Source organism: Mastomys coucha, unplaced genomic scaffold, assembly GCF_008632895.1.
Source record: "Mastomys coucha isolate ucsf_1 unplaced genomic scaffold, UCSF_Mcou_1 pScaffold9, whole genome shotgun sequence".
Taxonomy (NCBI): domain Eukaryota; kingdom Metazoa; phylum Chordata; class Mammalia; order Rodentia; family Muridae; genus Mastomys; species Mastomys coucha.
In genome coordinates this window covers 65118744-65143942 of record NW_022196915.1, presented here as the reverse complement: position 1 = coordinate 65143942, position 25199 = coordinate 65118744, and the positions used below count along the sequence as shown (strand labels likewise).

The following is a 25199-nucleotide window of genomic DNA, read 5'->3' as shown; positions in this document are numbered from 1 at the left end:
CAAGAGACAGAGAAGCCAGTCTCTAGATCATGGAACCCATGCAGGGAATGTAGCCTCAGGCTGTACTCTGACCCCTCTGCTGAACTTCTTACTTGATCATTTAAATATATGTGGCGATGAGAGTGATCCTCTCCTTGGTCTCCCACATCAACTCAGTGAGAATCTTAGCCTGCACTACCCAATGTTCAGGTCACACGTGCTGGTCAGAGTACAAATCTACACTATTACAGTACATTCTGGGGGCTGGATCTTAAAGAGAAATGTAGAAGAAGGTGGCCAATATTCCAAAACTGCCAGGGAGTCTTGGGATTAAATGGCTTTTTTAAATTAAAAAATGGAGATATAAATTTAATAATAATAATAATTAATAATTAATAATAATAATAAATAATGAAGAATATGGGCAAAATGGGCCAAGCAGGTTATGGATCTTGTCACACAAAGCTGGCAAGTTGAGTTCAGTCCTCAGAGCCTGTGCAAAGGTGGAGGGATAGAACTGACTCGACTCTACAGAGGTGTCCTCTAACTTCCATACATACACCCAGTAATGATGGTGATGATGATGGTGGTGGTAATGATGATATTTTTAAGTTTTAAAGTTTCAGAATATTTGAGGAATTATTATATAGGCAGTGATCAGTTTGTGTGGCTTAATCCACAGAGGGTTGACTTCAACTCATGATAAAAAACAACTTTCTAACTAGAATCACCTAATAGAACAGACCGGTTGTGAGGTAAGGGCCTCGCCCGTTGTTAGAACTCTGCAGTCTTCTTCTTCCCTGTGATCTGCTAGGGGCTTTCAGAGTCTCCAGGACAGGCCCAGGTTCAGAGCTGAGATCAACTTCTCCAGGTCGGACAGTGAAGAGCTGTGTAAATGTGGGGCTCTTGTTGGTTTGGGGTAGTCAAGGAGGCATGGACTGAAATGACTGTGACGTGGCCCCACCCCATACCACAGGCTGTGTCAGGACCATCCACACAGCAAGAACTCAGTGAGCTTCCTTCAAGAAGGCTTGGAGGAGTCAGTGGCCCGGTGTCTGTGTGGGAGCGATGAGATGCTGATGGAAACAAATTCCCTTCTAGCATCAATCCGGTGACTTCGCTGACTCCCCAAGCCTGGTGCTTGGCACAGAGGGGAAAGCCAGGACATACTTGTCAACTGAATGCACAAATGAGTGATATTTATAAACGTATTTTTTCTTTTGGGTAAGCAGTAGCCTTTCATGTTTTAGCATAGGCACAGAATTTCTCCATTTTCCTCTATAATGTTTGGGTTTTTATAATATATCTGTAAATATCACATCTTCATGAGATTTTTGTATTCTAAATGGTGACTCAGATTATTTTTAAACCAGTAAGTCTTACAGACATGATTCATTGCAGTGGTCTCAGCTTTGATTACATAAATATTAGAATCCTAATAGTTATCCAGACTAATTAATTTATGTCTATGTTGAATAAAATATTTTATGATACTTTAAAATGGTTCAATGTTAACATACTACTTAGAAGCTGAGGCAGGAGTGTAGCCATGAGTTTGAGGCCAGTCTAGGCTACAACAGGCCAGCCTTCCTTCCTGGGGGAAAAAAAAAAAAAGAACTTTTTATCCCTGGGCCTGTTGCCAGGGATATATGGAGCTGGTGTCCTAAGTGGGTTTTACTCTGAGGATCTTTGTGAAGACCAACAGGACATTTCTGTCCAGATGAAGTTTCTCATACCTTGGTGGGCTGTTTTAGAGGACTGACCTCCCTAGTGTTTCTGTCAAATTGCAGAGCCCAGTGAATGATAGCCTGCCACATAGCCTTCTTGGCCTTGGGACAAATGGTAAATCTATTTCCTGTGGATGTTTCATGTTCAAGGACCTTCATATGTTCCAAATACGTGGTTGTGAGCTGATGACATCACACTCACCACGGCCCACAGTTGGCCCTTGTAAGTATACGGAATTAAACATTAAGAACCATCCTTTTCCTGTAGAACTTCATGGGAACTGGTAAGGGTTCCTGTCTCAGGTCCTGATCTAGCAGCCACAGCCTCTGTAGCCACTCTGCTGTGCAGAGGCGTTATAATCGTCCAGGCAGTGCGAAGGACTACTCAGGGTCATGTATGGGTGCATTCTCTGAGGAAGGGCTACATGATTTACTTGAACTTCAGTGCATGTGTCTAGATGAAGGGCTTAGTTAAAGACACTTTGGCCCCATATTCATTTAGGTGAGCTCTGATTTCTGATACCTGTTTGCAGTGCAGACTGAAGGGCTCTGTAAAAGACAGTCTCTTGCCTCATGTCAGGGCCTGTATTAGGGGCCTAATGCGGGCAAATGAGTTACTGGCCATAGTAACAATCTTAAAAATAGAATGTTAAGTGTCTGGATATGTCTAAAGGGGGCCTGCTAGGCGATAACCACCGGAATGGAGCGGCCTCCGGACGGCAGAGGCCTTGCATCCTGTGGCACATGCTCTGAAGAACAGAGCACGTCTCACATCTCACAGATTGTAGCTTCATTGGGCAATTTAAAGCATCAACTTTTAGGTTTTAAACATGTATCTTAATAATTATGTTTTATGTCGAATGTTAAAAATTAAAATAGTACTAAGGAAAGCCTGTTATTTTACGAGATCTTCGCAGTTGGAGGTATTTATTATACAGTAGCAAACAACACCTTTGGCTCTGAAAGCTCTGGTGTATAAAGCATAATGAGTAGCGAGTCTAGAGCTACTTTTCGTTTTATATCTCACCTCATCACCTCAACAAGACCAGGGCATGTTCCTCCTCTGGTAAGCGGGTTAAAGGGCCCGAGAGGTTCAGACAACTTACTCAGCGTAAATTTTTGTAGCCATCCAGTAGCATAATTAATATTTAAATTTTGTGTGTTTGCCATGAAAACGAATGGCATATTAGAATTTTCAGGCTCATAGTAACCCGATAAAGGTCTGCTTTTTAGAAATTGTTTTGTGTGTGTGAACATTTTCCGGCATGTGTGGTACCCATGCATTTCCACATGCATGCCTGGTACCCATGGAGAACAGAGGAGGGTGTCTGGTTCCTTGGAACTGCAGTTACTGATTGCTGTGAGCTGCCACGTGGGTACTTGGAGCTGAACCTTTGCGAGAGCAGCCGATGCTCTCAGTGCTGGGCACTTTCTCCAGCTCCGAGGAGCACCATTGTCAATAGGATGTGTTTTAACCTGTCCATTCATGGTGAAGCTTCACCCTCTAAAAACGCAGATGTGGAACAGTGAACCTGTTAGCAATGATTAGAACACTTGCTTATTGTTTAGTGTGAGTTCATAGGCTGGTTGCTAATTGTCTTTATTAGACAACTGGGGAATAGCCCCTTTACTTAGTGTCTTAGGGAGGAATCCAGTTTTCTGATAAAGTCACTAAGTTAGATGTTGCCAGAAAGAGGTTTTCCATGTAGAAGCTGTTGCTTTATTCATTTTTTTGTGTCTGGGACTCAGTTTATACTTGGCCAAGACCACATCTTGATTCCTGATGACAGAGATGGGTTTGTGTTAGTTTAGGACAGCTGACAGCCTGGTCTACAGTGGACCAGTGAGACTGGAAGCCCATCGATGGCCGAGAGGTTGAGTGATGGCCAGCTGGGGACCTTCCATCCTCCCTAGCTTCAGCAGTTGAGGCCTGCTAGTGGGTGAGCTAAGCGGGTGGGACAGTCCTGAAACTCAGGCTGCATTAGGTAATAGGGTCTGAGGGCGGAGGGTCCACCAGCCCTCCCAGGACACTCTCAGAAGCCTCTGATGCACTGCTAGGGAACTCTAGGCCAAAGACAGTCTTTTTGTTTTGAGGGGAAAACAGACCAGTATCAGAACTCTTAAGAGCTTAGAGGATATTGTAGAGAGAGACATCCTTTGCTGTCAGATATATGGAACAGTTGTCCCTAAAAAAAAAAAACTGGAGTTTCCCTGGGAATCTTATTCTGGCAGACAAATTGCTGAAGCCCGGCGGCAGCCAGAGGAGGAACTTGTCTCTAAGAAAGAGATTCCACACACAGTTCTGACAACATGTCACACCATCTTGCAGGAGAGACAGGAACCTAAGCCATGAGGGAGGGTGAGACCGCGCTGTGGCCAGGATGTGTACATGTGTCTTGGCTTGGCTTCAACCTAAATTGCATGGTGAGACCCCAAAGATGGACTTTAGGAGTCCTGGGACTCCTTTGAGTCTTCCCGCTGTGGCCATATCTTTTTCTTTTTGCTATTCAGTTAGACTGGCTGGCCAGTAAGTCTCAGGATCCTCCTGTTTCCCCTTCCCAGTGCTGGACTGGCTGGCCAGTAAGTCCCAGGATCCTCCTGTTTCCCCTTCCCAGTGCTGGGATTATAGGTGCCTGCTTTCCCTCTCTGCTTTTGTGGGAGCCCTGGGGACAGATGCTTGGCCCCTGTGCTTGCTTGGCAGGCTTTCTGCTGGCTGAAGCATCTTCTCAACTGTGTCCCAGGTTCTGTGCAAACCTCGTTCATTTTCTTTGTCAGAGTCCCATCAGTAAGTCAGTGTTTCATGGTAACTGCCCTGTCGCAGAGCTCTGATTGTTGGGGCAATTGTGCTGTCTGCAGAGCACACTTGTGGGGCCTTTGTAACTTTTCATATTAACTTCACAGGCTTTTCATGATGGGTAGAGTTATGTCCACTAGCAAGGACCGAGGTTGTTATTCTCAAAGTGATTGTAGAAAAACCTCTGAAAGATTCTAACCTGGGAGTTAATGTAAATAGGACACACATTTCACAAGAAAGAACGTAAAGAAATTGCTTCAGCCTTGCTCCAAGCCTTCACTGCGTCAGCTTCTGCAATCATGATGGATAGTGAACCATTCTATGTCTGTTTGCCAAGGGATACATTACGTGGGCATCGACTTTACATTGTCATAGAAAAAGACTGGAAAGAACCCAGGTATGTCAATCAGAGGTGATTGACTTATGACAAAACGTCACCACTGAATGCATTGCATATATTTGAAGCAGCTGTGTACGTAACAATACAAGCTGAATCCAGCACTTGATTCAGGGAGAAAACTCAGATCTAGAGCAGTTAAGATTTCATAATATTATTGTGTGCTTGTGTATGCACATATTTTTGTGTATTTAAACTTCAAGAGAGCACATAGTTCTCGTGTATAGGCAGACGGTCTCTGGAGAGATACGCAAAGAAGCTGAAGGATGTTTATCTTTAGGAAGGCACGTTGGTAACCGGGGCAGGCCTAAGAGGCAAACATTTCCATTCTAAAGGTATTTTGAATTTTTTGTCAAGAATCATGTATTGCGAACCTTCTCTGGCAGCTTCCCATCTGATGCGCTTGACCAGAGTTAGCAATTAGCATGAGAAGCATCTTGGGCAGTACTGCTAGGAGCCTGGCTGTCTACCACAGGAAGGAAGGTGTGGACAGAAGTTCTGTGCAGAAAGGTTAGAGGGCTGTGTCTCAGGTGAGGGGGAGAGAGGAGGAAGCTAATGCAGAGCTGGACTTGGAGTGTAAATTGTGCTTGAATCAAGGGTAGGTAATAGATATAAAAGCAGGTTTGCAGGAAGTGAAAACTGGACAGTGTGAATTTGAAGTAATTGTAAGATCTCCTGGGAGCATCAAGTAGGCGATTGGAGAGGTGCGCTCAGCTCTATTAAAGTGATTTGGGGGTGTTGTTTCCATGGCTTCTTTTAAGTTTATAGCAAAGTTAAGTATCCTTAAGTTTGAGCACGGACTAATGGAAAAATTTAAGTTTTAGAAGTGTCCCATTTGTAGTGAGCAATACAAAGCAAGATAATTATTCTGTTTTGAAATTTCCCATTGCATATGTGTGCTGTACAAAGCCATTTACAGTTACAAACCAAAGAGCTTGTGCCAGGGGAACGAAGCTAATGCATTGTTCCGATCTCGGGCACAGTCTGAAAATACTAAGTGAACGGTCACACTTCTAATGTGCCCATTAACTAATACCACTAATTTACAGTGGGTGTGGCTTCAAGAACCTGCGTAAGTAATTCCTGGAACATTGTGATCATCACCATTACAATTAATGCAGAAAATTCCATTTCTCACATACACTGTAAAACTCCCAATACCCTGCCATATGAGATTGTGTACCTTGTAAATATTTTGTTCCCTGAGTGTACCTGGTTTTCAGTGACCTGCTTATTAGTCAATGAAGCTGCAGTTTTGATCGTTATGGTTAGTTCATGCCAGAGGCTCTCATGGTTTTTTGTTTTTTTTTTAATCGTTCATCTTTAAAGAGCACACATATCTATAGGGTTGGGATGCTGTGGCATAGCAGCTGCAGTTATTATCATTGTGCATGGTACATATGTATAGATGCCTCTGTGCGTGTGTGTGTGTGTGTGTGTGTGTGTGTGTGTGCAAGCAAGTGTGTATGTACATTAGAGGACATCATTAATTGGTTGTCATTCCTCGGGTCATACATACCATGTTGTTTTTTGAAACAGTCTCTCGCTAACCTGGAACTCATCAGGTGTATTGGACTGCCTGGCCAGACAGTCTGGGGAATTTGCCTGTTTCCACCTTACAGATCTGGAGTTATAAGTGCACAGCACCATGCCTGGCTTTGGAATCTGGAGAATAAAACTCAGGTCCTCCTACTTGCAAGGCCAGCACTTTACCATCTGAACAATCGCCCCAGTACCCCACCATTATTATCTAAACTCTGTCCCATGCCATTAATTCTGGCATGAAGCTGCTCCTCCTCCTCTCTAGCATATGCTGAGACCGTAATGTTCCAGGCACTGCAGCCGGTCTGTGTCCTAACTCAGGTCTTCTCATGTCTTTCCCTCTGTTGAAGAAAATTTTGGTTTTATGCTATTTTTTAAAGTTTAAATAAAAATTTAGTTTTTAGTACTTGATATTTTTGTAGAAATACTAGGGGGATGGGAGAAGAGAGAGGAGAAAGGAGAGAGGAGAATATAAGGAAATATATATTGGTAGTGAGAGACCACTATATCTATAGGTATTTTTCCCCCTCAGGGAAATTGGCATTAGAATTTGTCATACATTAAGGCAGTTAAAAAAATAACTCTAGCTATAGATGGAAGTTAAATTAACATGGAAAGTGATACTGCCACAATGATGTGATTTCTTAGTCTTGAAATAGGGGTGAGTTCAGTTTTGTTGTGTTTGGGGGGTGCCAAGGGTTAAACTGAAGGCTTCAGGGTAAACACACTGGTCCTCTGAGATACACCCCTAGCTCCAATTTGTGAGGGAGACAAGCCGACTTCCTCTTGAGAAAAGCCTCTGACATTCATGAATTATGGAAGGTGAATTTGATAGCTCTTATCAGTCAATACCCCCTTCCCATTACAGCCAATGCGCAAAAGCCTTCATTCATTAGCTCCTGTGGACATTCATTTACACTGAGAAGGAAGACGACATATTTGCATAAAATGAGTCTGGTCTTGGGAAGAAGGTAGGAGGCCAGACACTTGGTCTGGGTTGAGGGCCAAGCATTGCTTAGGATTTAGTGTCTGTAAGGAGACTGATACACTCAAGTCTCTCGCCTTGTCCCTCAAAGAGTTTAGGTTGGAGTTCGAAATATATCAGTGCTTTCTCAGTTTGCTTTCTGTATATGTGATAAACACTATGATGAGAAGCAAGTAGTGGAGGAAAGAGCTTATCTGGCTTACACTTCCGGATCACAGTTCAGCACTGAGGGAAGTTATGGTGGGCACACAGGCGAGGACAGAGGTTGGAACAACAGAGCAATGCTGCTGACTGGCTCACTTCAAAGGCTCGAGTTCAGCAGCCTGTCTTATACAGCCTAGGCTCACCTGCCTAGGGATAGTTGCAGCCCACAGTAGGGTGGATGGACCCTCCTGCATCAGTCAGTCATCAAGAAAATGCCTCACAGATGTAGTCACAGGCCAGTCTGGTGGAGGCAGTTCTTTATTCGAGGATCCTTCTTGTCATATGTATAAAGTTAATGTTGGAGATTAGCCATCACGGTCCTTTGAAAGAGGACAAATTTAAAACGTAGGCACATATAGGATGACTCTGTGATGGCCGCCTCTTGTCCCTGCCCACCCCTTGTTCTTCATTTCATCTGTTGTTCCATCCATTCTCTTTCCTTGTCTTATATGAGGTGAAGAGGCACATCTCACCTCATCGTACCTCACCCGGCACTCTTCAGTAGACATCCCTGTGATTACAGAGCGAGGCTGCTGCATTCATTTCCAGCTGTCATTGCACACACTGCTGAAGCAGAAGCCACGAAGGGAACTGAATGCAGCTGTACAGTTTACCATTGCGAAGTGAAAGAATAGCAAATCCCTTCATTTTCCTTGCTGTAACACTACTGTTGCTATTTTTATGTCTATGTAAGAAATAACAAATTGTAGACAGATCACTTAGTGTCAATTTTTTTTTTCTCCCGAGACAGGGTTTCTCTGTATAGCCCTGGCTGTCCTGGAACTCATTCTGTAGACCAAGCTGGCCTTGAACTCAGAGATTCTCCTGCCTCTGTCTAACAAGTGCTGGGATTAAAGGCGTGCGCCACCACTGCCCAGCCTTAGTGTCTATTTTTAAAGTCAGTATGCGGTATACAATTAACTCATGCTTAATGTATGAGACAATGGGAGGCGATCAGTTAGGCAGTGCCTTCTGCCCGAGGCTGGAGTCAGATATGCCTACTGAGAAAGAAAGAGGCAGGCACACTATTGGAAAGGATGGCCCCTTGCTATTTATTGACCTAGAATAATTGCATCTGTAACTTTGAAAGTTTCCAACAGAAGTTACTTTTTAGTACTTGTGCTTTTGTCTGTCTTGGTCCTTGTCACCAGCGAGTAGTGTTTGACTTGTTGCTGCTACAGAATCCTCCCACATCAGTGTTACTGTGTGTAGGGAATTACTTGATTTGGAGTTTGAGTTGAAACAAATATTACGTTCAGAAGGTACATAGCTTCTCCATGCCAGATAGATCAGCAGGCATGGCGCAGACTTCCCTGTGATATTCTCAGTGCCTGTGTGGGCTGTTTTGACTTTTTGAGATTGCCAGCCTTCATGACAGGAATCTCCCCCCCCTTCCCATAGATTTGTAAGTTGTTATTTTGGTCAGTTCAGTCAAAGTGACTGACCAGTGAGAAGCAAAGGCATAGGACTTTGAAGAGGCTGTGTGTCTGTACCTTTGGTGCACAAGTACAAACATGGCTGTTGCTGACGTTCAGTGGGGTGTCTAAATAGAACATTTCTTAGAATTTTATCTGCAGATTAGTAATGAAGTGTGTGTGTGTGTGTGTCTGTGTGCACGCGCGTGTGCGTGGGCATCAGTCTTAATTTTATCAATGGTCTACCCGTGTTTTTATAAATCATTCCGCTTCATCTTGGATATGGTGAAATTTGTGTTTCAGAACTTCAGGGAACTTCTCTTTCTCTTTGACCATTCAGAGGAGGTTCTATACTGTTCACACAGGTAAAATGAGTGTGTGTACATCACATGGATTTGATGAGGATGCCTTCTTTTTATTACTAGTATTAGTTAGTTTATTTTATTTTTTTTTCATGACAGAGTTTCTCTGTGTAGCCCTGGCTATACTGGACCTCACTGTGTAGACCAGGCTTGCTTCAAACTCACCGAAATTCATCTGTCTCTGCCTCCTAACCAAGTACTGGGATTAAGAGTACCAACACTACCTAGCATATGTCTTCTTTAAAAAAACTGATTTTGTTTATTATATTTTGCACATGTCTGTGCACCGAGTGCTAACCGCACCATGTGGTAACAGAGGCCAGAAGAGGATTCTGGAGCTGAAGTAACAGATAGTTGTGAGCTATTATGTGGGTGCCAGGAATTGAATCCAGGTCACAAGGAAGAGCAAGAAGTACTCTTACTGAGTCGTGGTGACAGCACCACAAGGCCTATTCTTACCCTGACATTCTCTTCATTTAAATTTTACTGTGAGTTGAAAATACTCAGGCACTTTCCACGGTCAGAGTGCCCTGAATGAACTCAGTGACATTATGTCACTGTTGTTCCATTGTGTTCTGTCCTACAGGGTAATGCCATTGCTCCCATTAAAATGTAAGCAACCTTGGAGAAGATATATGTTAAATCTATTACTACCTCAGAAGAAATTGAGTACATAATTGCCAGCTGAGAAAACAGATGGGGCTTCAACAGTGGGATGATCAGTTAAGAGAAATACTGACCCTGAAACCAGACCACTTGTGGAGCTCATTGTAAAACTCACAAAATACAAATCCCCGCAGGGACCAGTATTAGTAGACATTCATGAACTGACCAGGTTGAAAATGGGACTTTGGCTGTTTTTATTTCTACCTACCAAATTCTTGTAGATTTCAACCTACTTTAAACAACACAGTAGTACAGAGTTTATATGGGACAACCAAACGAAACACTAGAAATCATGATCTTGCATATTATATCAGGTGTTATACATGGAAAGCTATTTTTGGAACAGTGACCCCAAAAGGAGTAATGTTGCAGGCAAATGGGATTAATGTAGTTTGGGTTCAGAAGGATGCCAAAGAGGGACCAAACCCCACAAAGGTTAAGAGTACCTTTTTGACATAATCGGGACCTGGCACTGGAAAGTTAGACACTTAAATAACCTTTCATGGTTGATAACCTGGTGAGTGACAAAATCATCTGCGTAGTTGTGCCAGAGCACATCCAAAATCACACCTAAAATTATCACCTTCCCTCATACCTCTCACAAAGGTGTTTCTGAGAGCGGGGTCAGGGCTGGGCTGGGTTCGTTTTGATGAAGGCGTGCACCTGTGCTCTTGCGTGTCTGTGTGCTTGGGTAGTGGCAGTCCCCAGTCTACACTGAAAACTGGGAGCATCTCTGCTCCTAAAATAGTCACTTAAGATACATGATCACACTGCAGTTTGGCACATTTAAGTTGTCAAAGTGAATTATTTCACTCCATAAAAAAAAAGGATGAGAAAAAAAGCAACATACATAATTAAAGAGCTGCATCTAGATTTCATAGGGGACGATGGAAGAAGTATATTAAGACCGAGCAGTTGGCAACTACAAGGAGAGCAAAGCTAGGTTAGGAGAGCACACTACCGTTAGATCTGATTAGTCAAATCATAGTAAATGTAGACAACAAAGTTATAGCTCAAGTGCAGCTCCCGCTCGCCCCACTCTCCAGGAAAGACTTCTCATCCTGTGCGAACTTATATAGCAGCAAGGCAGGTCCAGATTAAAACCCAGCTAGTCCTGAACAGAGTGGATACAGCCGGTTAAAATATGAAATAAGACCTCTTAACAGTAAACGTTGTTGGACACGTAATGGCCCAAGAACGTTGGAGGATTTCGTTTATCTCAGAGCCAGATAATTTGAGTTAAAGCTGTCCCTCTTCTGTAGCATAACTATGATCGATAGTAACAATGGGTGGCGGACTAAAATCATCTCAGCTGGAGAGGGACTCGCTCTTATTTTTTGCAAGCTTTATTCCATCACCACTGTGCTTTAGGTAAGGTTGGGTATACTGAATTAGGAGAATCCTCCCCCCACAAATACCCCCTTAATATGTTGGTTATTTTCTTTGTCCAGGGAGGATGTCAGTAGGTCATTGTCATAATTCTGATGGTGTTTGTTAACTAGACAGTTTTATTTTGGTAGATACCTCCATTTTTTTTTAAATGAAAACTCTTGTGACTTTCATCTTGAACCACAAACACAAAAAAATAACATGTATGAAATCTGTAAATGACAGTTAAGGTCTCTGTCACTGGTGAGAGATAGTCAGCCATTAGTGAAGCCTAACATGGATTGTCTCATTAATTGAACACCGACTACCACGGAGTTACTGCTCTGTCCCTAGTCAGCAGCAGAAAGAATGAGGCTCAGAAGCATGGTGACAGCCCCAGACACAAGAGAAGATGCTGGTGTGATTCAGGCATGGTTACCATGACTGCAGACCGTTCCCTCTGATTTACTTCTCCTGAGAAACTTCTTTCCTTTGGGAGCTCAAACATTGTTGTATAGAAAGAAAATTACCTGTACACATTGGTTCTCCAACTCGTCTCTACTTTTAAATCACCTGGATTTTTTTGTTTGTTTGTTTGTTTGTTTGTTTGTTTTAAGAATTGGTACCTACCTGTACCTTCATTAGATGGGAGAGTAGTAACTTGTAAACTGAGATTTGAAACGCAAGCAAACCAGGTGATTCTGAGATATAGAAGAGCTTGAGGGATCCTACGGAGGTCCACCATATATTTAAATCGTCTTTTAAAGACATATTTTATTCTTTAAAATTCCATACAGTATATTTTGGTCAAATTCATCTCTCACCTTTCTCCCCAGAGAAAGGTATATCTTCTAGATATACCTCCCACGTCTCTGCACCCTCCCAACTTTTCGCTGTCATTGTCTCTTTCTCCCCCTCCTCCCCTCCTTCCTCTTCCTCTCCCTCCTCTCCCTCCTCCTCTTCCTTCTTCTCTCTTCCTTTTTCCACTGAGTCCAGTCTGTACAGCTTGTTTACTTTTGGGTTTGGAGCCAACCCCTGCAATGTGGTTGACCTACCAGGGGTCACACACTTGAGGAAAACTGACTCTGCCTTCCCCAGAATCTCCTTAGTTAGGTGTGAGAACTCACGGAGCCCTCCCTGTACCCTGCCGAACTGTTCACTTGGCTTCATCTTGTGCAGGTCTCCTGCGTGGAACCAGAGCTGCTGTGATCACATTGGTACAGTCATTGTGTTACATCTGAAGCCGCTGCTCTGCTTCAGTCCTCCCAGCCACTGGCTTTCACATCTTTCCTCGCCCTCCATTTTCCCCGAGTCTTTGTGTATAGCAATCTCTGTGGGGCGTGTGGGGTGGTGGGGATGGGAGGGATATGGGCAATCCTATTTGCAGCTGAGCCTCCCACAGACGTTTATTGTCTGTACTCGGAACAGTTATGGGTTTCTGCATTAACCACAGCCCATTTCTGAAAGGGAACTTTTCTGATGAGGTCTGAGGTCTACAGTAATGTAGGGCTTGAGAGACTGATTTTAGAGGGCAGTTTGACATTGTATCCATTTAGCAGAAGACCAGACAGAGGTAGGTTCACCCCAGGGGCGTGTCAGCTCTCCAGCCATGGATTCTTGGCTAGGTGCATCTCTCCTGTGGAGCGTGCTTTAAAGCCAGTCAGAAAGTGGTAGGTTACCTCTATAACATTTGGGCCGCCCTGGCACCTATGGGTATATCTTGCCATACCAGTCGGTATTTAAGTTCACTGGGTTCACAACTGGGATAGATTGTTGGTGACTTCCGGCCCCACTCCAGGCCCCCAGCATCGCACTTTCCAGTGCTATGGAAACTAGCTCACAGGCGAGATGATTTTGATCAGAACCAACTTGATTTTTCCATGTCCTGTGACAAAAGCGTATGGTGTATCTTCAGCAATGGGGTCTTAACATGGAGTTCTTGTGGTTAACCAAGAGCAATGATAGTAACCTATAGTGTGTGTGTGTGTGTGTGTGTGTGTGTGTGTGTGTGTGTGTGTGTTGGGGGCGGGATCCTCTATCCTTTGGGACACAGTTGACCAACAACTGGAAGGCAAGTACCCCACATCTGACAGTTGGTGTTTTTTGACAGCCTTTAGCTTCTGATAGGACCCTAACCCCCGCCGAGGATAACTCCAGTGAAACTCCGTAGGAAGCTCATGAAGCAGTAGGTTTCCACACACTCTCCAAGTATGTCTAGGATTGGTTATCTCTCCCTCTGGCCTCCTCATCCTTCTCTCTCCCCATCTTTCTCCCCACCTAAACCTTCATGCACACTTTTACAAATTTAAACCTCCATCTGTCGGTAAAATATTAAATGGTTTTTATTACAGAGGTACTATATAATTGCTTTAAAAAACTGCAGATAAAGGAAGAAAAAGAATTAAATCGGTCTATAATCTTGATAGTATTTGGCTGCGTATCTGGCTTTTTTTTTTTTTTAGCTTGTGTACCATGGTGTTACAGTTTCATAGGATTCTTTTTAATGCTTCATCAGATGGATTCCTCCCACTTTTTCTCTCCTTCTCTTCCCCCTCTCTTGTCTCACTGTGTCGTAGCCCAGCCTGAAGAGGGAATTAACTATCTTGTCTAGGAAGGCCTCAGATTCAAAACATTTTTTTCTGCCTCAGCCTTCCCACTTTCTGGGATTAAAGAGTCTCCTTCCTCAGCCAGGCTGAGATATTCTTGAGTCTTAGAAGTGAATAATGGTGTGGTTGGATGGATTGTTTTTGCCAATAACTCACTGTTAACCATGCCTACTTAAGGGGATGTTGTCTACTTCCCTAGGTGCCATTTAAGAAACCAAGTTAGATGCCACTGCTTGGTACCACCCAGTTTTCCAAACAAGCAAATCTATGTTTTCCCTCCCTTCCTTACAGACTCTTCTGACAAGCCCGCTTTGGCTCTCTGTGCATACCTATTAAATGACTGATGTCATTACTAGGTGTGGACTCCAGTGTCTTGGGGACTGCCATAGTTGCAGGAACACTAGTTCAGATGTGCAGACAGTGAGTGCCTATTGGCGTGACAGGAAGAGAGAGTTACAGATAGAGAATGGGGAGCACTGTAGGATGGGTAAGCTTCAGATCCTTTGAGGGAGGTAGCACAGCCTCTGCTTCCAGAAACTTCCCGGACGTGCTCCAACAGATGTAGGAAGAAAGCCCCATCTTCTCTAATGTGTGAAAGGACTTCTGGCCTCCCATTAGGCCTGGGCTGCCTTTGATCAAAATGAAGTCTGAGTCAGATATATTTTCAGCTAAGAAGCCAATAATTTTCTGAGTTTGCCCTCCCTCAAACTTTTCCTTTGCAAAATTTGGTGAGAAATGGGGCTGGAGTGATGGAGACTAACCAGAGCCTGTGGGGAGGAGACGTAGTGTATGGAGACTGGCTGAGGGATGAGCCCATAGAGAGAGGGCCAGGCTTGGATGCTTCAGGTTTACTGGCTTTTTAGTACCACAGCTACAAAGCTAGCCATCTTTGTTCCACATCATTTATGAAGAGCTGGTATTTTTCTTTTCACACTGACTTCTTAGAATGTGGCTTTATGATAAATGAATTCTTAATTGTGAGCAATTGGAAAACCCATGCATCAAAATAACTGTACCGTTTTTGTCTCTGAAAAACTTAATTTTTGGTCTGAAGTATGTGATGCTCTTTACTTGCTCATTATTGGTCACCTTTAATAATGTCTTGATTGAAAAGTGGAAATTGCAAGCATGTATTCTTAACTCCGTTAGCATGTAAGGTGTGCCCACGACTGAGCTACACAGCCTTGCTGGGATCCTCTAGAACTGAAGCATCTGTCTAGTTCTAAGATCTCTATGAACATTTAGAAGTCATTGCCTGCCTTTTGTTCTCCTGCCTTTTACATTCATGATGGTTTTAAAAGCTCTTTAGTTTTGCCTGCCGGTCACTATGCTTTGCCCAGAATTCCACAAGGAGCAAAATCAAAGCATGAGATGACACCTAAAAGGAGCCCTAGAACATAGCTAAAGTCAGTAAAGGCTAGAGGCAGTGCTTACTCAGATAACACCAGTGAGCCAGGGAAACATGGAGCTTTCTGGGTGCTGTGCCAGCCTCCAGAGCCAGGAATGTATTATGATTTAATGGTACCTCTCTGCCACATTTGATGAACTGCCCTAGAAAAACATTTTGAAGCAATAAAGCATCCATTTGGCTCCCCAGTAATGAGAGAGGCATTGCTCTTTGCATTAACTATTTATTCAGGAAGAGAAGTGACCAACTGCTAATAAGCTTTACCCAAAGAAGGTCGTTTAAAGCAAGAAAACGCAAAAGCGAGGCTGTCTTCGATTTCATGTGCAATTAACAAAGACGCAAAGCAGGGCAGTTGGTGCCCCGGTGCCACGTGGCCCCGTGCTGGTCTATTTAAGTGCACATGCCTGTCAGAAGTAGTAAGAGCTGGGCTTCAGGAAGACGGTGTAGTCTAATAACAAGTGAGGAGACTGTGGCTGGTGAGTGGCTCGGACGGGCTCATGTCTCTTGCTTGCAACGCTAGACTTGCTTAGATCGGTGGTGGCTTGGTCCCCTAGTTTAAAGAATGGCCCCTTTAATTTTTCTTATAGATTTGTAATCTTTATAATTATCACTCATAGTATCTGCTGTGTATATAGTAAGATATTTATGTTTATTAGTTGATTAAGTGGTCGGACTTGGGGAACTTTTATATTTGCTGTACAAATACATCTCTAACATTATTTGAAAATAATTTGCTTGCTTTTGTACCACAAACACATAAATGGTCCTTGCCGTGAGTGCTAAGGTCTCAGCAACTTCAAGGCAGCGTGCATGGTATATAAGCAGAATGTCAGAGTCTTACTTTGAAACACCTCTGGTGCTATATCAGCTGGAATTTTCCATTCCATCTGCTTTAAGGTCCTTAATACAATTAATTTGCTTTTTTTTTTTTTCTAAGTCCTTTGGTGTGCTCTGACTAAAGAGTGGCACTATCAATTTCTGCACAGTAAGAGGGATAAGCCTTCATATGACTCTGAATCACATAGGAAGTAGTACTATAGTAAGTTATGAGGTGTAACACTACATTTCTTTTTATTTTCAATGTAAAACTTTTCCATATTGAAACCGATGTTTCATTTCAAATTACTTCAAAGTATATTTAAAACCAGATTTCAAGATACGATCCATGCAGTAAGATACAATCCTTGCAGTAAGATACAATCCGAACAGTGAGATACAATCCTTGCAGTAAGATACAATCCTACAATCCATGCAATAAGATACAATCCCTGCAGTAAGATCCATGGTACAGTAAGGATGCTTGTTTATTTAAGATACAGGGTGCAGTAAGGATGCTTGTTTATTTGTGGGAGTCGCCTTTAGAAAGGGCTAAATAGCCCTAATAGTAGCAACAGCTTCAGAGACTGGCAAAGACTTCCGAGTACCATCCTTTCCTGGAGATCACACAGAACAAAACTCATCTCTGTTACAGAGGCTTCTCTTTTCTTCATCTAGGACATAAAGACTTAGAGAATGGAACTGTCTTATAAGAGACTGGGTTTTTGGTTGGTTATTCATGATCATTAGATTGAACCATCCCTTTCAGATAATCACTCCATTCAGAAGGCTGATGCTATGTGCTGAGAACAGGAAAGAGATGGAGGACTGGATCAGCTCCCTGAAGTCAGTGCAGAGCAGAGAACCCTATGAGGTAAGGTACCATCTACTTGTTTCCTATCCTTAGAGCACAGACATCCATAAGAGTAGCCAAAGAGCCAAAGCTAGCCTGTGGAGAAATTAGTATTGGCAAGCTCATTAGAACCTGTTTAGAGTCGATTTTGTTTTTTCCTTAAAGTGTGTCTTAGGTGTTGAGAGTAATGGGTTGTAAGTTCGGTCCTCCCTGTAGCATGCACAGTTATAAACAGTCAGGAGCCTATAGCTTTGCTCTCCTGGTTGCCAACTCTGCCTGAACATTGTCTTTCTAGGTGGCCCAGTTTAACGTGGAACATTTCTCAGGGATGCATAACTGGTACGCCTGCTCCCACGCCCGGCCCACCTTCTGTAACGTGTGCAGAGAGAGTCTCTCTGGAGTGACCTCCCATGGCCTGTCCTGCGAAGGTACTGTAGCGATCTGCATTTGTGTTCTACCAATGACTAGTGTGCCATAGATGCCTTATCTCGGGCTCTTTGCCACTGTGAAGGAAGCAGCTGAGTAGGGACAAGGCCTGGGAGACTTTTTTCAATCAAGATGCAAGTTTTGTTCTAGCTCAGTGTTGAACTCTACACACATGGGGCTCATTGGGGGGAAATTCTGTTGCTCAACCTCAAAATTCCGCGTTCTCTTGAAGGAATGAACTACCTCTGTCTCAAACCTCCTCGAGCTTGGTACATTCTAGTTTTCTTTGTTCTGACTGTGGAGACCAGAGTATACGCTTCTGCAGAATTCCTAATGGTTATTTATATTGTATTATTTTAATTATTTTCCTTTACTTAAGGTTTATTTAAGGAAATCTTGTAATTTCCTTTTCTTTTGCTCAAACCTGGGGAATTGAGCTCAGAGCTTCGTGCACGTTAGGCAAGCACTGTATTAAATCACATCCTCATGGCGTTGTGTGAGGCTCTTTCTGCTGGGATTTTTAGTGATAAGATGTGTGAGTTATTACTTCATTTAGGAACTGGGAGGACCAAATACAAGCCTGCCAGAAGCCACCAAGGGAAATCTCATGACATCCTCAGTGAGGAAGAATGGAGACCGTTGGGTACTGCTTTTTTGAACTGTGTATAGGACTAGTACTAACTGCTTCTCAAATGCAGTCATGTCTCGAGGAATTCTGAGCACATACAATTAGTGTTTAAGTTAAAGCAGTGACAGGATCCCACTCCTAACGGATTCCAAACAAACTCTGAAATTTCCCTTGTCAGCTGTTTACTGACTCCACACAGAGGCTGGGCTGAGCTCCGTGGCCCCACCCTCTTCCTCTGCGGCCAGCTCAGGCTGTGACTGGGCTTAATGCACACAAACAGGATTTTACAGGTAGACTCACTGTAAACAAAATTAGTACTTTTTATAATCCCCTAATTTAATTGAGAGTGTTAAGTATAATCCCAGGGAGTAATTGTCCTTCATAGTTATTTAAATAGTATCCGAACAAAACAAGTTTAAGCGGTAACTTTTTAAAAAGTCACTATATATATAAATATGGATAATTGTCTTAACTACTGTTTAATATTTAGGAAGATTCAGCATGGTTAAAAAGTAAATACTGGAATAAAAGCCATAATTTTACCATAGTATTTGTGAAGTATTTTTTGTGGTTTTAGGTAATGATGTTGTAGGTCAGGGAATGCAGTATTTTTCAGCCCTCTCTGGAGAAACTCAGTTGCCACCTTACAAAACATAGGTGCAGAAGAGTCACTTGCATTTCTTGGTGACCATAGCAACAGTCAGGCTTGTCAGTACTTGTTACGCAGGGTTGTGAATCTCAAGGCCCATTGCAGAAAGCACTTTATTATTACAAAGCTCTGTGCTTGTTTTAAATGAGCTGTTTCATATTTTTGGTTTTTTTTATTAATTATTTTATTTACATTTCAAATGTTGTCCCACTTCCTGGTCCACCCTCCATGAGCCTTCGAGCCCATCCTCCCTCCCCTTCACTGCTCCCCTCCTCACATACTTACAGTCAATCATGCAACCCCAGAGGAAGAACAACAACAATATCAACCAGCCAGACCCCCCAGAGCTCCCAGGGACTAAACCACCAACCAAAGAGCTGTTTCATTTTTAGTGGCAAGCTTTTGAATTATGTAAACTTTACCATCTTCTATGTCCTTGTGTGGAGCTCACTTTATTTCAGGCCGGCTTTGAACTCATAGACATCCACCTGCCTCCAGCTCCTGAGTGCTGGGATTAAAGGGATAAGCCACAGGCCCAGGTCCAATGTAATACTATGCTGTCTTTTTGACCGTTTTCCAAGCTGCCTGATTGTTTTCTTATTGTGCTTGCACTTTAAACACCTCTGGGCCGTCTTTCCCATATGACAGTTTCAAACTGTTAATATAAACACTTGGCAATGCAAACGTCAGAAATATTTACCTCAGTGAATTTTCTCAGATTAAACACATCCAAAGAGGGAACTCTATCCCTAGAGTGAAGAGTGGGATTTTACAGGTACTCTGGTTACTGGATTATTTTGGGTGTGTGAGTATGTCTCCTGTTTTTCTTCTGAAGAACTAATTCTTTTGTGTTTATTTAGTTTCTCTTCCCTCAGCAATCTATTATGTTACATTATTGCTGTTTTATAAATACAAGGACTTTAAATTTTAAGATTCAGTTACTACGGCTGGATCTTAAACCTTTAAAATAAACAAAACAAAACGTCTCTTTCTTCTCCCCTTTTAAAAATGCCATGCAGTAAGTTCCTTAACTGTTTTATGATTATCTTTTTAGTGTGTAAGTTCAAGGCTCACAAAAGATGTGCAGTGAGGGCAACAAACAACTGCAAATGGACCACACTGGCCTCCATCGGAAAGGACATCATAGAAGATGAGGATGGTGTAAGCTCCGCCCCCCACCTCCGCCCTGCCCCGCCCTGCCCCGCCCAGCCCAGCCCCACCCCCACCCCCAGCAACTCCTCACACGTCTGCTCTTGGCAAAGCATAATGGCAATTAAGTGGGAATGTGGGTTATTTGGGTTACATTGCAAGTGTTAGTTGATTGTGAGTTTTGACTTTTAATTAGTTGTTTCATAGCGTTCCTCAGTTTTCTGCTTGTAGGGGAATCGCTTTTAAGTAAGGTTTAGGAATGGCTCTTGGCTGGGCTGCTGTGAAAGTCCTTTCTCTAAGGAACTCCGTGGTCTTCAGCGCTTAGCTGAGATGCTCATTCTGCAAATTCAGGGTCTTCCTCTCATCAGTGCCCCCTCCAAGCCTGGATTCCACTGCATCCTGCATGGGAAGCCTTTGCAGATCACTGTACTCTAAGCCTTTCTGTGCCTTTCTCTTCAGCTAGATTTCTGCTGAAGTGAGCCTTTGCCCTTTCTATGCATACCTTCAGGATTCAGGAAGGCTAGCTGCTCCATAAATGTGAATGAAGTGAGCGAAGGACTCTCGGGACACACACGATTGAGTCTGTAGAGGAAGAAGCAGCCCTTCCCCATCTTTCTCAGAGTGAGGGTCCCATCCTCTGGCTTCGCTCTGACCACTCCTTCTTCCTGTCCCCAGGTTGCCATGCCTCACCAGTGGCTTGAAGGCAACTTGCCTGTGAGTGCCAAATGTGCAGTCTGTGACAAAACATGTGGCAGTGTTCTTCGCCTACAAGATTGGAAATGCCTTTGGTGTAAGACAATGGTAAGGGTGAGAGCAGTCTATACTTTTAAATTAGCGTCTTTCCCTAACTGGCTCATCTGTGATCAAGAGGCAAAGCAACTCATTTCTGGCAGAGCGACCCTGGCTGCACACACATCCCTTTGTGACATAATGGTACTCACCCATGTATTTGAAGTATATTTCCTCTAGCATGGCAGCGGGGTGTGTGTGTGTTTGTGCGTGCACATGTGTGTGTGTGTGCGTGTGCGTACATGTATGTTTTTATTTATTTCTCTCCCTGGTCTATTTTCAAATGGCCCATTCATAGAGGTTGCTTGTGTTCAGACGGATCCTGTCTCATACAGTTTTCTATATTGATTCTAACACACTGTAGCCACTCTATTCAGCGACCCATCCTGCCTACCCTTCCCTCCCCCTACTTAAGCCACGTGGTACTCCTAGAAAGTCCTGCTCCAAGGTGATATCTGAAATGTTATTTTTCAGCAGCCCTGGGTCTGTCCTCTGACACAAGGCCAAACTCAGTATGTTATGCGCTGCTGCGATTGACATTATATGTCTGCTATATAAATAAATATTTTTAAAAACTTGCATATGAGCCAAGGAATAGTTTCCTTTCTATGAGATGTTATGAGAACAGGGTCTCTGACCGAGTGAGGACAGCTGTGTGAGGAGGCGACTGTGTGCACAGAACTACCTGTGCACATTAATTTTTTTAGAAAACACTTTTTGTTAATTATTCTGTCATAGTTGAGAATTGTCCCCAGATAGGTCATCAGGTGAATGAAAATCTTCATTAAATTTTAGTTATCTTCCTGAAATGTTTGGCTTAGTCAACGCATGTATTTCTTAAAGGGCCAATTAAATAAAGCCATATCAAATAAATGTCTGTGGACTGGCTGCTTGACTAGCTACAGGCTCTGTAGGTGGACACACGAGCTATTCTGAGCAGGCAGACTCCTCCATAGAGAAGTAACCCTGTGTTTCCTCAATCACAATGTCTCACCAATATTGACTCGAGTCTTCTGTTTCTCTCCTCTGCCTTGCAGAGCAGTGGTCTAGCTGAGGAAGTAGTCATACATGTGCTTGCAGCTGCACACACAAATACATAAGCTAAGGTAAATTAGGCTAGAAGGTTGTAGCATCACTGCAGAAGAGCTTGCACATGGCAGATTTTATTTACTTTTATTAAATTTTATGACCATGACATTGAGATACTGTGCCTGCAGCCTTCCTCTTTCTTCTCTCCCTACCCCCCTTCTTTCCCTCCTTCATATCTCCCTTCTTGCCATTCCTCATCTCTTCCTGCTTTCCTACTACATAGCACTTCCTTTGGATAACCATAGGAGTAGACTGCTCTGGGCAGTCTCTCATGTATAGTGGAAGCCTGTTTCCTGGAAGGGTAAATATAAATATACCTTTAGTGGTTTCCTAAACACTGAACATTTTGTGGAGGTGTTGATCCTGAACAAATAGGTCTGTAGGTGTTGTTTATAACACATTGGTTTGTTGTTTTTACAGTTCTTGAAGGTTTTTTGGTTTGTTGTCAGGTACACACTGCCTGCAAAGACGTGTACCATCCCGTCTGCCCACTCGGCCAGTGTAAAGTCTCCATCATACCTCCGATTGCACTGAATAGCACAGACTCTGATGGTACGTAGCAGTGGTGTAAGTATGTGTATTTCTAACATGTTTACTGTTGATTTAATTTCCAATGATAAACTGTAATTGGCTATTCTGGTCAGTTTTTATAAATACTGGAAGGTATACTTGATTGTTTAATTAGTTGATTCTTGTGATGCTGGGAATAAAACCCAGGATCTTAAAGAGCTAAGCATGTGTCCAACCACTGAGCAACATTGCCAGCCCAAATGAATATTTTGAATTAAAAGTTGTAGTGTAGCCATTAACACATTGGCCAGATCACTGTGCACAAGACTTACAATTTATTTTAATTTTTATTTTTTTACATCCCAACGAATGAAAAAAGATTGTCATTTTGTACTGAGCTCCTGAAAGGTTAATTTGCGTGTGTTCTCTCACCGTAATTGAAGCTGCCCATTAGCAGGGGCTACTATTAAGATTAGCTCTCCTGTAATGTCATTGCAGGCATCTGTGTTCCTCTAAATGCATTTGCTGTTTCTAGAATCTGGGGAGGCTTAACTGTTACGTGCTGAGGGGACTCTCTGACATCGCTGGTCTTAGAGTGGGACGCTCATTACTTCCTTCTCCACAGGCCACGTTACGAATGGCTTTTGCAATGTGTTGTTTTAGTCTTCTGCTGTGCTTCATGCACAGATGTTTAACAGCTGTGTATGTGGATGTAAAGCTCAGGGGGTGTGTTCTTGATAGCTCTCCCCACCCCCAATATCTCTTTCATTTATTACACATTTTAAAGTATTTTCTCAGGCCTCTATAAAGAACCATTAGAAAATTGAGCATGAATCATTTGACCACTGTGAACTCATAGGCTAGCATAAAGATTAGTAAGGCTGGTGGTCCACTTCAGATACTCCACGACTGAGGTTCTTACTGTCACTGGTGTGCTTTCTCACTGTAATGTTCAAAACCATGAGTTTTATATTGCTAGGATGCAAATACTAAACTCAGTTCAACTGGGGGACTAGATTACAGTGATGTGCCAGCAGTAAGGAAGGTTCCTTGTTGTCATTCATTTCTTTTCCTTTTTCTGAATGCCTGTTAATAATTTGAAAGAAGTGCATATTAATCTTGTCCCGGGCTTGTTTTGCAGGTTTCTGTCGAGCAACCTTTTCATTCTGTGTCAGCCCTCTCTTGGTATTCGTCAACTCTAAGAGTGGAGATAATCAGGGCGTGAAGTTCCTTCGTCGCTTTAAACAGTTGCTCAACCCGGCTCAGGTGTTCGATTTAATGAATGGAGGGCCTCATTTAGGGTAATTCATTTCCGATAAATCCTACTTGAGTGAAATACAGTTCTAAGCATGAGATGTGCCTGGCTCTACTGCTCATGAAAATTAATTTCCAAGCCAGGTGGTGGTGGCAGACAACTTTAATCCCAGTACTTGGGAGGCAAAGACAGGTAGAGCTCTGCATTCGGAGTTCCAGGACAGCTAGGGCCACACAGAGAAAATCTGTCTCTAAAATCTAAAGCAAACCAACAAACCTAGAAAAATTACATTTTCCATTAGGCATCTTTGTTGTTCTTGAACCTTTCTATATTTGAGCTTTGTCATCTTTTGGTTTAGTATTGTCCTTTTTAAGTCAGTCTGGTGATTGGCTCTGTAGACATGTGCATCCTGAGCAGGCCTTCATCATTAAGCTAACTTTCTCATTATCTGTTATTGTCCTTGTTTGTTTTTTTGTTTGTTTTTTGAGAGAGAACTCTGAGGCCCTGGCTGAAGTCTGAGAACTAAGCTGGCCTGGGACCTATAGACAGCTTGTCTCTACCTCCTGAGTGCTGGGATTAAAGATATGCTCCTTAATTAGGGATTTTAACACAAAACTTCCTGGTGGCATTCAGGTTCCTTATATCAATTCCAAACTTGTTAGCGTAACTTTCAAATTCTAAAATGTGTACAAAAGTATTTTAAGTGTATCACATAAACTTGCACAGATGTCAAATACAAATATCAGAAAATTATCTTCATAGAAAACTAACTCAGATTTATATCCATACACACACAGTGCATGACTTAACCAAAGGGGGCCTATTCAGTACTTCAGCCCTGAAGGGTCTCAGGCTGACTTCGATAAATGCTAAGGGACTTCTTTGTTGACCATTCTGTGATGCTGTCTATGTGATGCCTGACATTTTCATTGTGGGGTTACACCTTAGGGTAACCTTTCCGTGCCTGTGTGTGATGGTATATGTATACATTTTCTGTGGGGGTGTTGTATGTCTTCTAGTGCAGGAGCCATTTATTCTCTCAGCCTCCGAGTGTCTCTCCTTGTGTGATTTCTGGAGGTTGTTGGCGGAGGACCTAAGGTTTACTAAGGGTCAGTGAATATGGACAGAATGACATAAAGGGAGACATTAGTCAAAGGAAGAAGGCCTGCAACTGAGAGGAGGGGAGGGTGCTGAGAGCCAGGTCGTTGGGGAGGCCTGGTGGGTGTTTTTAGGAGCAGCCCAGTGTGCCCCGTGGTGTTGTGTTTATAAAAAGATAAGGAGAAAAGGAGTATGTTTTGGTGGATGTGTGGTAAGGTGTGGGGGAAGGGGGTGTCTCTCAGCGGGTCTATGCCTAGGCATCCCTTCCCCCTGAGGGACCAGCCACAGGATGGTATAGTATAGAAAAGAGTTTATTCAGGGCATGGGGAGGGGAATTGAGAGGGTAGTAGAGACAGAGAAAGGCCGAGAGAGACAGAGACAGAGAGACAGAGACAGAGAGAGAAGGAGGGGGAGGAGGAAGAGGAGGAGGAGGAAGAAGAGGAGGAGAGGCCAGCTATGAGCATGTGGAAAGAGAAGGGGGGAG

The 25199-nt window shown here is 43.1% G+C and overlaps 1 protein-coding gene across 10 annotated transcripts in view; it reads left to right on the top strand.

Annotated features, from left to right (window-relative positions):
- Nucleotides 1-25199, top strand: part of Dgkh (diacylglycerol kinase eta) — a 159490-nt gene that overhangs the window by 85473 nt on the left and 48818 nt on the right. For 6 of the 10 annotated variants that reach the window (XM_031362511.1, XM_031362519.1, XM_031362510.1 and 3 more), the window contains 6 exons: nt 17039-17143; nt 17418-17550; nt 19880-19986; nt 20650-20775; nt 22302-22404; nt 23504-23663. In XM_031362511.1, the coding sequence (XP_031218371.1) occupies nt 17039-17143; nt 17418-17550; nt 19880-19986; nt 20650-20775; nt 22302-22404; nt 23504-23663 (734 nt within the window). Of the gene's footprint in view, nt 1-747; nt 851-1769; nt 1930-17038; nt 17144-17417; nt 17551-19879; nt 19987-20649; nt 20776-22301; nt 22405-23503; nt 23664-25199 lie in introns of those variants that run through there. The other 4 variants (XM_031362514.1, XM_031362516.1, XM_031362515.1 and 1 more) reach the window with 4 other exon arrangements.